Source organism: Calidris pugnax, unplaced genomic scaffold (genome assembly GCF_001431845.1).
Source record: "Calidris pugnax isolate Ruff unplaced genomic scaffold, ASM143184v1 scaffold133, whole genome shotgun sequence".
NCBI classification, from domain to species: Eukaryota; Metazoa; Chordata; class Aves; order Charadriiformes; family Scolopacidae; genus Calidris; species Calidris pugnax.
The window spans coordinates 4,697,685-4,709,894 of NW_015090977.1; the positions used below are offsets into that span (position 1 = coordinate 4,697,685).

Consider the following 12,210-nt stretch of genomic DNA (forward strand, 5'->3'; position numbering starts at 1 on the left):
AGGAAAGAACCTCACGTGGGAAATTCATCTGATGGTTGGTTTTGCCTTTTTTTTTTTTCTTTTTTTTTTCTTTTTTCCTTTTAGTGGGACACCCTCGAAAGGCAAAAAGTGCAAATTTGCTTCCAAATCCACAGAAGTGGCGATGTGCCCTGCAACTCGCTCAGCACCTTCCCTTCCCTGCCCATTGCCAGGTTCTGCCCTGGGGCTCCGGGGGGGGATGTCCCTCCTGCCCCGTGCCGAGCGGGGGCAATTTCTAGCCTGGTGCTTTGATTTGACCTACGTGGCTTTTTCTCTCCCCCCTCCTCGCTCGCCGAGCGTTAACCCAGCCAGGGAAAGCCTGTCTGAACACGCTTCCAACGCTGCAAGAAAACCAACCAACTCCTCCGTGACAACGATCAATGCACAAGGTGTATTTCCAGAGTTCACACCAGGAAAAGTTGCTGCTGCACAAGGTGGTTATATATATATATTTTTTTTTTTTCTTTTCTTTTTTCTTTTTTTTTTTTTGCCTTGACCAACTTTGAATGAGAAGAAAATCAGCTCTGAATTCAGAAATTCAAACATATGCCAACAAAGATGAACATCACAGGAAACCAGTCTCTCATTTTAAATTAACACTCTTGAGTAAATCACAATGTACTTTGACAAAGGGGCACTGCATCTTCATGAAATTCTCAGTAGAGGCTCTAGGAGGCTAAGGGTTATTTTCTCTCTCTGTATACTTTAAGTCTCTTCTCTCACAACTGAGGCTTCTTATTCTCAGTCCTAAATTATTTTAAAAACTATTTAAATAATATTATTTATTAGGCATTTAGATAAAATACTTTTTTTTTTTTTCTTAAAAAAAAAAAAAAAACTGTCTTACTGATGCATATCTCGAATCTGAATTATTATTTTTTTTTTTTTTTTTTTTTTAAAAAAAAAAAAAAAAAAATGATTGCTCTAGGAAACACAACAGGGGCACAATGATATGGATACTCCGACGAGCCGACACCACCCCGCTCCATCGCTAGGAGAGCCTACACCTTCTCCAACGTCTGCTTAGGGGATATGCATACTCCTGTTGTGTTTGTATCAAACAAAAACAAACCTCAAAAAAGAAACTGTTAAAATTAATCTCATAAAGAGGAAACACTAGGTTGTTTCCCCTAATTACAAACCACCTTTATATGTTTCACCTTATGATGCTGTAGAGAGAGCAAGCTTGAAGAGTAACACAGGAGGGCTGGAAAGGGCTGAGGATGGCGGTGGGTGAAAGCCTGTTCTTTACAAAACCAAACAAAGACTGGAATGACTTTTGGGTGCCTCAGCACCCAGAGACAGTCCAGCTCTGGGCACGGAAACAAAGACAGCATGTTCTACTGATGGCACAAAGGGACACGAGTGTTTCTTGAATGCTGAGACCTAGGAGTATGCGGGTGAGACTGAGCCTTACGAGCACGAACGCCGCCGGGCAGTGGTGGACCTTCTAACCCAAGATCCCACCCTGCTGTTTGGAGCCAACCCAGAGGGATGTATTTATTTATTATTTTTCCCCAGGAACCTGAATTCTCTTAAACTTAGAGCTCGCGCTCGTCTGAGTCTGGTGTCCAGGACAGGAACCTCCAAACGCAGAACGAGGATTTCTATTGCACAAAGACTGGACGCACAGTGTTTGAAGTGCTCGTTGGCCAAGGGGCAACTCAACGTCGGGCCACTGAAACGCTCCTCGGCCGGTGTCTGCTCTCCCCCACCCCCCAATGAAAAGCGGCTGTGAATGCTGCAATCTCCATCACTGTGCTTTAGATTATTCTCCACGAAGAGATTAGGAAATAAGGCACATAGCTTTCCAAGTATAGAAAGTTTGTTCAATAGTACATTTTAGGAAAAGTAGCAAAACCTAAAAACTTAATGGGAAATGCGGTAACACACAGCATTTTGGTGACGTGCCTACTGAACGAAAATAAAATCATTTCAAGCTAAACTAAAATCTTTCCCCCACAGAAAAAAAACGATCCACAACCTCCATCTCTCCGGAGGAGGTGAGACGGAAATGGAAGCCCTGACCAAAGAAGAGAAGTCTGATCCAGCTGTGACCTTGCTTATTCCCCACACACCTCCTTCAGGAACCAGACGCTGAAGGACTCCCTGTACAGCCCGAACTCGCATCCAGAGGTAACTAGGTACTTTGGAAACACTTTTAAAGCTAGTAATAATTTACCCACCTATAAATAATACATCAAAATAGCACTAAGGGTCTGACGTCAGCTAACAAAAGCCAGAGAAATCTGATTGAAAGACCAAATCTAGAAAATAGTTTTTTGTAGTTACTTGGAGAGAAGATTGTACTTCAGAGAAAGTCAAGTGCCAGGTTTTTTTTTCCTTCGCTTGAAAACACAGGTGCTCACCTTCAAAAAGGAACTGCATAACAGAGAACTTCTATTTCATTCTTAAGAATACTGGAATTTTCAGCTTAGGGAGAGCAAGAATAAACTGCTTGCTTTAATTTGATACTTGGCTTAATTTACTGATCAGATGTTTTTGCCATTATTTTAACTATGTCTTTACTGTTCACCTTCCTGCTGCACATAGATTCAGGGGAGTGTATTTCACACGTGCAAATATCTGGTGTGTTCACTCCCTGCAGGCTGTACCGAAGGAAAACCTCCAGCCCAACCCTTACAGGATGTTGCAGGCGAGGTCTGACCCTTCCTTTCAAATTGCTTGGCTTTTGCACATCTCAGCCCCTTGGAATTATTTTGATGTATTCTGAGTGTGATCTTCCCCCTCCTGGCGAGCTAAACCCGCATCTCGCTCCCAAGCCCATCCCTCAGGATGGCTCATCCCCTCTTTACAACAGGGAACTTCTCTGCCAAGTGGGAAAATGGCATCCTCTAAGCACTAAAACCCAGATTGGTTTTAAGCCCTCACTCACCGACGCCCCAAACAATTTCATGAATTTGGCCGTAGCGATTCTACCGCAGCGTTAAGACCAACACGCAAACACTACGTACACAGAGGAGCTTTTCCACACCAGAATCATGTACACACACATATTTAACAACTCCTAAAAACGCCTATTAATTACCCGCATAGACAGAAGAGGATAACGCAACTCAACGCCGTTATTCTTGCTATCGATAGAGAGATTGCGCTGTTATGAACATTTACCACAGAATTACACAGTAACTATGCAAAAAGCAGGGATGTCACCATAACAGCAGGAAATTCCTGGCATGACTCTCCATTTCCAAGGATCTTTGGATGAAGATTGTACTACGAAGTACGAATACCTCCAAAATTCAAACAAAAAGTCAAAGACACGACGTCACGGGGACTTTGGGCATCTACCTTTGCTGTCATGTTTCCTGCACTATTTTGCTCTGGTTAAGAATTAAGTCATTCTCTGCACTTGGCTGTTTCAAAATATAAAGAAACTGAAACCATACTATGAAACCAACAGTTTTAATATTAAGAAATCTACAGAACTGTGGCAGAAATCTACTGACATGACTGTGAGTAAAGCAAGCTTGAAAAATGGCAGCAATTCTCCTTCAAAGGATAGCTGGACAAGTTAAAAATACAATAATCTTATTAATTTTTTAAAAGGAGGCATTTCCTTTTAATGCACTTTAGTGCCAAAACGTGTTTGTGAACAGCGATGAAAATCAAGCCCCAGGAAACAGATCAGGGTTTTTTTCCATTCACAAAATAGCTGTAGAAATGCAGAGTTCAGAGATGGGGAAGGGCTCTGGCTCTGACACAGAGTGCCCAGATCTTGGGAAAAGCAGGTGTGATGCCTCCATCGGTCCTCAGCTGTACCAGAGGACACCAGTGAGGGGACTCACTAATAAAAGTTCAACTTTTTTCAACTGCAAAATGACCTTACTACTAATAATTTGTATTAAATATGCCACAGTACCACTTGGCTGGGGGGGAAATCATCCCTGAGGAGAGAGATGGCACCTCTTACACACCTATTTTTAAGGCTTTTTGAAAACTTAAGTGCACAGGCCTAATGCTAACCTTCTCCAAAAGGATAGATTTCATCTTCAGAGCATAAAAACTTTTTATCCTTGCATATTAATAGGGTAGGGTATAGTACATGACCTGGTCATGTAGGACAAATCAGTCCCTAGGCATACCATAAAGGGCTTTTCTTGCTATAAAGTTCATTACTAACTATATTTTATATATGGCATAGTCAATATATCCCATAAAAGGCTTAGGGAGGAAAGAACAAACTGGTGAAATAATATTTCTACATTTTAGAGTTCAAAGACGTATGTGAAGGAGACAGGAACCGGTAAGTCACTTCTCAAACTAAGAAGGTGGAACCAGAAAAGAAATTCAGGTCTTGTGCTTCCCATGCCAGTGATTCTCCTTGCAATTTAACACTGTCTGGCAAAATTTAAAACTGCTGGGGAAAAAAAAAATAATCTTCTGTTTCAGAATTTCAAAATCTTTCTTAAAAAATAAGTTGATTGTATATGCAACACAAAGGAAGAGAACGTTGATGTTCAAAGAGTGGGGCAAGAGAAAGTGCAAGGGGAGAGCAGCAGGACAAGGGAGGAGTGAACCCATCACTGCTTTGCAGCTCTTTTATCTGTGTGAGTTAAATTTAGGATTACGAGGCCGTGAGCAGCTTGTCTCACGGGGGCCAAAACTGCCACTCGCTCAGGGGAAGGGCTCGATTTGGTTTTAGTGTCCGTTAAACGCGGCCCCCACCTAAAAACCAACTTTTCTTCTGCTCCTCCTCCGTTTCTGATAGTCTCCAGGAAAGGCTCAGAGCTCAGCCAGACACAGCGGCTCTGGGACAGAGAAGACCCCAGGGTACGACACTGGGGGAAGAAGAAAGAAGAGAGAATTTTAAAAATTCACTTGTTAGAAAGAGACACAAACGAAGCAAAAATAGTGCCCTCCATCTGCGTGTTAAAAATGTCACCACTTTTACTCTCGGTTTGCAACAAATTGCTGAGATTACTGATCTCTCTGCTAAAGGCACTGGTCCAGATCACTGCGACTTTTCAGTTCAGATCAACTATTTTGGATTCAAGTGCAAAGAATTGTCCAAAACCAATTATTTTTTTCGTATATTCTCATAATTTATATATGGTCAAAATACGGGGGGGGTTTCCTATTTCTAACCTGCCCCGGTTTTGCTAGGAGCATTGTTACTTCATGAAAGTTTAAAGAATACTTGAAATTAATAATTTTAAGATGGCAAATGACAGACTTCTGACGGCAGCTGTGCTAGTGGGAACTGCAATCACTGTTGGCATTTTCCATTACTTCATTACAGTATTTTGTCAGATTTCCCTCAATCCTATTTTATGGGAATTTATCAGCTTTGCAGTTTGAATTGCCACTGGAATGATGCACTTCTCTAATTTACTATTTCTCCCATTAAAGGACTGAAAAATAGCAACTTTTAAGTAATTGGATCAGAGAGTATTGCATAGAATTCTGTCGTGTTCATGAACCCCCTTTCTCTACCCCATTCCCTATGAACAAGTTACATAAAAATAATGCAAAGATCCTTCACCTAATGAGAAAGGCACATACATTTTTTTCTTCTTAACTGTAAGATAGATCTTTCCTATTATAGCAAGGACTTTATTACTAAAGGACTCACTAATTCATGATATGGGCAGAGTGCACTGATACGGATTTCTTTAAAGAGTGGCTCTATTTATAGGCATTTTACAGATGAATAAGTAAAATTGTCAAATTTTATGGCATCGACAGTGATTGTAATTAAATGCGTTTCTGCCAATAAATGTGCAATTTTGTTGTCTGAAATCCGTATCCTCAAAAATGGAAGCGTATTGACAATCCCATTGCCTGACCCCGCTGCCGAGAGACACTCTGCCCTTGCTTTTAGCAAACAAAGTACTACACTTTTTTCCTTCCCTAACTATCCAGAGAGAAAAATCGACAATTTTAACTGCAGTATAAAAGTATTTCTGTTAAAATAGCCTGGGCCTTTCATCCACAGCTTTAGTAAGAGCATGGAACTGGAAACAGAGAGAGAAAATAAAAATGCTTTTAAAGAGCCTCAGAAAAAAAAAGCAGATTCTGGCGTTACAGATTTTCTGAAAACTGCCTGTGCTTTTATCCACCAGGAAGAGAGATGCTGCCAGCGAGGGCTCTGCCACGCTCCGCGCTCCACAGAGTGACTGCCCCGTGAAGAGCCCATCACATGCACCTTTTCCCTCCCCATGTCATCAGTGACCCAAGAGGGTAAAAAGCCACCCTGCGACTCTTCAGCACTTCTTCTCCTCCAACTTTTTATCCTTTTCTTTGAATTAAGTAAAGAAAGTTATTCCGATAGGCATTTTCCTAAAAGTGTTAGTTCCAAATGCCGCACTTGATGAGGAATAGAGCGAAAATCTTTCAGAGTTGCTGAAGTTCAGACTCTAAAGCGGGGAGGTTTGGAAAGCCAGTAGGGAACTCATCTCCAACACGAGATTCTCAGCAGTAGTTCAAGCTAATCTCTTTTACTTTCCACTGGAACAGAAAAGCAGCTGTGACCTTGGCTAAAAAGGGGGAACAAACCAGCTGGGGACATCACGGAACCTCTACGAGCTCGATCTGAGGGCGTCCGTCTGCCCGTGCCCTTAAAAAAGGTGGTCACTAAGGAACCCCAAGAGACTCCTGGCAGGACTGCCCGGGTCACCCCAACAGCATCTCAGCAGGCTAATCCACATTCAACGCAGATCATTAAATATGAAACAACAAAAGGAGCTAAGCCATTAATAAAGTGCCAAAAATATAGGAAATACTGACAGCATTTTATTTGATTAATTTTATAATAGATACCAATGACAACCCTTGGCAGGATGGAGTGACTTCTGACTTATGAATGCTGTCTTTATCCGGCAAAATTACATGACTCAAATGTAATAATGGAGCTTAGAATTAACAGTTAGTGTTATAAAAGAAAGATTTCCTCTAGGGCAAGCTACAGATATGCTTTTTAAAAATCATTACAGCACTAAAAACTGGGCAGACGCTAAGGAATCCTAAAGAACTAGTGGAAAAACTGAAAAGCAAAACAAAAAAAGAAAAAAAAAAACAAAACCAAAAAGAAGATATAAGTTTCAAGGCACTTACGTATTGCTTATTAAGAAGAGAGATTGACCTTAAGTGCTGCATTTGCGTTCAACCTGTGAATACAGTTCTGCTGTCGTATAATGCAGCAAGAGCTCTCAGTAAGCATCATGGAATGCAATCATATAGACACAGGCACAAGAACAGTTTGGGGAATATTAATTTAAAATAAAAAAAAATAAATCGTCAAACAGAAAAAGAACCCCTCACTATCGAGAAAGCCGAGAGTAACCACTTGACTGCATCAAGCACCTGGATCTCAAATCAGCAGACAAGGACAGTAGAAACAGACTGGCAAGTGTATTGCCTAGAATTCATTAAAAAAAACCCAACCTGAACCGAACAACGACGAAGAAAAAAAAATAAAGAACGTAAGAAAATATCGGCATCTTCTAGTCAGAAGTTTTGCTTCTCGGCTGAAGATGCGTCTGGTTATGACTCGCATAAGGTATGTGGACTTTGACCAGGACGTGCGCTCACCGACGGAGCTGTGCTTTGTAAGTCAAACCAGGACACTGTACGGATACAGAGAGGTCACACTTTGCTTCACCACGTTATTTCCCTCGCTGGCCATTCCCACAGACTAACTGCGCTCCGGATAAGAAGCCGTAACCGCCTCCAGCACGTGCCGTCACACGCCGGTGTCTGTTATTACAAACCGTCTCCTCAGCTTGTAACAGAAAGGGGCAGTTGCTCTCCCTGTTTCTCAATTTTAGTTTTTGCATCACAAGTCCCCAATTACCCAAGGAGGTATCCTGAAACAGCTAGCAGTAAAAATAGGAAATAAATCCCTGCCTTTCAGCCTCCTAGAGCCTTCTTTTCTTAATCATGAAAAGGATTGATTTTTAGTGTACTGATTCTTAATTTGTGAAAACTTGCGCTAAGTGCTGCTGTTGCACGGTAAGAGACTGTAAATGAAATACATAAGTTCTAAAACATCATGCAAGAAATGTGGTTTCACATCTTACAGTCAAAAATCCTACTAATGAATTAATACAAGCACACTGAGGTGTAATATTGGGAACATACCTTTAAAGTCGGAACTCCTCTCCCCGTCCCTCCCTCCCCCAAAATCAGAAAAGTAATATTAATTAAACTTAAGAAGTAATGAATGCACCATTAAAGTGTCATCAAAAAGATGCTGACCTAAGACAAAAGTTCAATGATACACAATACGGTCAAAAAGTCTTCAATCAATAATATACAGTATGACAACTACATCTTGTAAATTATACCCAATACTGCCGGCAGTCTATCCCTCTAAAGAATATTTGCCCCCTTTCATCCCTTCCTAACAATCAGATAATAAAATACAGCACCTATAAATAAGCAAAAAAAAATTATATATATATATATTTATATATATATATATATTCCGAAATCATCTATTGTTAGTTTTAAAGATATGGCAATAAAGGAGTCTAAATTAGCAAACTTGTAGAAGCCATAACTGATAAAACAGCTTATTGAAAAAAGGTGGCAGTAATGCACTCTATGTGTGCACAAGTACGTAAGAAAATACACAGACGTATAAAATTGCACGCACACACTCACGCACACACATCCTTCCACACACCTCTATGCTCACGCATATACATATAGACAACAGGAGGAGTTAGAGACAAGTTAGAATTTGATTTGTACTTTGATCAGCCCTAACCTGTGCATAAAATAATGGAAAAAGGCTGTATTTCTGCAGGGCAGAATGGTCTAGACTGGGACTCGAGAGCATGAACGTTTTGGTTTGGAGTCTGGGCTATTTCCGTCCCGGTAAGAGCCCGTCTGGTCATTGCCATGTACTCTTTATCCACGCAAAAATAAGCTTCCCACAACTAAAACGTATTTAAAATCAGTGCTTGCGGTGGGAAGAGAGTCAGTAAATGGCCACCAACAGCAGGAAAAGTTCTTTATCTGAGGCAGCTCCAGTCCCCTCTTAGTGGTGTGTGACAGCAATTGTACACGTGAACTACACTTTCATCGATTCCAGGAAAGCTGAATATTTCAGGTTACAGAATACGTCCCTAAAGTAGCAGGCTGAAATGTTACTGGCCAACATTTTTTGAGCGATCTGTCTTTGCTGAAAGGAAATTCTGTACACTACGAACCAAGTGAAATGATCAAGTACATGCTGTTTCTAAGTTGTCTCCTAAACCTCCTAGATATGAGGTCTGATCAGCGTGCTCTGTGGTTAGAGGTTAAAAAGCAGATTATAAAATACCTAGATTCAGATTTTTTTTTTTTGTCCTGATTTGGCCTAAAATGGAGTGTATTAAACAAATTCTGGTCTGCAAAAGACCAGAATCAGTTAAAGCTATGAAACAATGTGCACTACGTGTCAATATTCTATTTCACTTACAAGAAAACACTAAGTCAGCTACCACAAATTAAGATATTTTCCTGATGTGACTTTTTTTTTTGTTTTGTTAAAAAATATGTGGAGTAAATGTGTTTTTTTTTTTAATTCAAAGTTTCAAACAACAAGATTCTTTTCTTTTCTTGAAAATATGTAGGAATCCAAACTAGTGTGTTTAGAGTCGGTTGACTGTGCAATCTCTTAGTGGCAACTGAACAGCTACAAAAAACTTTCTTTTTTTTTTCTTTTTTTTTTGAAAAATCTCCCCTTTTTTCCTGGTTTAAGAAGATAATAGTGTATTATCGCTCTGTAGCCATTAGATGGCAGATAAAAAGCCCCCTTTTAATATGTGGGTTTGATTTTTTTTTTTTTTCTTTTTTTTCTGTTTTTCTTTTTTTAAAGCCCACACCAAAGAGGAGGGCACAAGGCAAAGCTGTATGAGTTATTCCAGAAATTGTGGAAATCACTTAGGGCAATAATAAAAACACTTCAGGGTACAAAAAAGCTTGACTACACATTTCAGTTTTCTTCCTCGAAAACACAAACATAAATTGGGCTTAACGCTCCTTTTTGTTTTCTATATGCACCTTGGCCTATGGCGTTTTTGCCCTGTGGCCCGCAGGGCGGTTAAGTGCGCAACACAATAAAACCAGTAGAGGTCCAGTTTTCACTTTCCCAGCTCTCCAGAGTTGGGCGAGTTTAATCTCAAAACTCCCACTCGACGGCCTCTTCTCGACTCGCGGCCTTCTCCAAGCGGTGGATGATGTTGTTCAAGTTTGCCGCTTTCTTTTTCCTCAAGGAGCTGTCTCGCGTGTTCCTGGAGCTCGCCGCCTCGGAGAAGCCGAACAAGCTCTGAAGAGAGTTGGCTTTCTGCGAGCCTGCGGCCGGCGTCGAGCTCGTACTTGGCACACTGGAGATTTTCTCTGAACTTTCTTTTGACTTGTAGGAGCTCTCCCCTGTAAGGACTGAGGTGGAGGCAGCTGAGGTAGAGGCATCCCCTTCCGTGGCAGAGTTTGGCAGTGTCTCCAGAGCTTCTCCCTGGCGCTGCGATGCCGGCGGAGAGCCCTGGCGCGGTGCTCTGAGCCTGCCCTCGTCGTCGGTGTCCTCCAGGCTCTCCGCCTGGAACGGCTCCGCTTTCTCCGAAGACCTGGCGCCTTGCAGTGCCTCTTCCCCGGCTTCGAAAGCCGACTCCGCTGGCCCTCCCTGAGACTTTGTGGTTGCATTGCTGTACTCATCCGCCTCCGGGCCACTGGGCTTTCCTTCAGGTGGGCCTTCTGTGTCCACGCCATCGCAGCTGTCTCCCTCCGAGCTGTGGGCCGCCCGGCTGCTTCTGGCAGAAGGAGAGTCGCTCGACCCAGCCTGGCTCTGGCTCCCGGCTTGGATCTCTTCGATGAACAGCTCCCGGCGGATGCGAGACCTAGGAGACAAGGGGAGAAGGATGGTGAGTCTCCTGGGGGGTCACTCAGAGCTCCCCCCCTGCCCCGGCTCGACCAGATCCGCCATTCCAAACGCCATTCCCTTAGGCGCCATTTTGTCTCGGCCTCAAGGAAGCCACACCAAGCTGGGTCACTGTAAGCCCTCACACCCTCAAACCCAAAGGACTGACTGAAAAGGCATTTGGAAGAACATGAAATATCATCAAGATGCTCTTAATTTCATTTTCCCTGGCCACAGCCTGCCGTGCTAGAAGGGATGAAGGCAGCAAACCCCAGGCCGCCTCAGGGCTCCTTCATGGCCTGGCAGGGGCAGGCAGTCACAGCCCGGGTTTTGAGTAGATAAACCCATTTCTGGTAACTTTTGCAGCACTCAGGGTGGAGACTGAGCCCTCTGAATTCAACCAGGATTTATTTTGTCTGTTTATTGTAAATCTGATGTTGATGACTGCCCCTTCTAGTAAGCATGGCAAGCATTATGGAGTAACATGAAAATATTAATTTTATGCAGATAATCATCATTATGCCAGATCATCTACCATTTTTTTGCAAGTTTAAATTAAGTAACATTCATAATTGTGTGCTCAATTTTTAGAGCACTGGATGTAGTTTAAGGGACAGAGATGAAAGGCTCTGTAGTCTCCCCATTAAAAGTCTGACATCAGAAAGGTAAAATTTTACAATACGCTGGACCAGAAAAGGGATGATTTTAAAATATGAATACATTTCCAGTAGATCCAGAAGAAAATGGCTTGTAAATACAAAACAATTCAGATTCCTCTAGAAATGAGCCACAATTTGCCTGAATAAAAAACAAACAAGGAAAAGATCTGGACAGCCCCCTTGGTGTTCTCCTGGACACCAAAGAGAAAAGAAGATGAAACCAAGTCCATTGTTCTGAAACCGCTCTGGGGAAGCACAGCCTTTTTGACAGGTTGTCAGTCCGTGAGCCAGTCTGACTTCTGCCTCATTTTTTATTTAAAAAATCGATTTCAGAACAGGGATAGTGACAAGGCAAGCAGTGCATTTCAAGGGAATTAATGCACTCCGTGTGTGGTTAAAATTGCCTGGTGTGCCACCTTGTGCCTCCTAGTACTTGAAGCGTGCAATAATACCCCCAAACACACTACCTTTGCCATTTAACTTGTTCCTTCCTCCCTCTCCCTTCTCTGCTTAGGAGCTCCCAATATCCTCACAAGGGAAAAAGCAGTTTATGAAAACATCTTAGGGTCTACACTAACCCTTTCTCTGTCCTCTCTGTCAGCCGGAGATGTTATGACCACTGTTCAGGTCCTCATTTCCAACCAAGAGGGAGCCTCAATGACCTGTGGT

The 12,210-nt window shown here is 42.2% G+C and overlaps 1 protein-coding gene across 1 annotated transcript in view; it reads right to left on the bottom strand.

Annotated features, from left to right (window-relative positions):
* Window positions 1–919: 919 nt before the first annotated feature.
* The window catches only part of CUX1 (cut-like homeobox 1), a 206,544-nt gene continuing 195,253 nt past the window's right edge, over window positions 920–12,210 (bottom strand). The window contains exon 24 of the mRNA XM_014953031.1: window positions 920–10,862. Within this exon, the coding sequence (XP_014808517.1) occupies window positions 10,151–10,862 (712 nt within the window). The 3' untranslated portion in view covers window positions 920–10,150. The remainder of the gene's footprint in view (window positions 10,863–12,210) is intronic.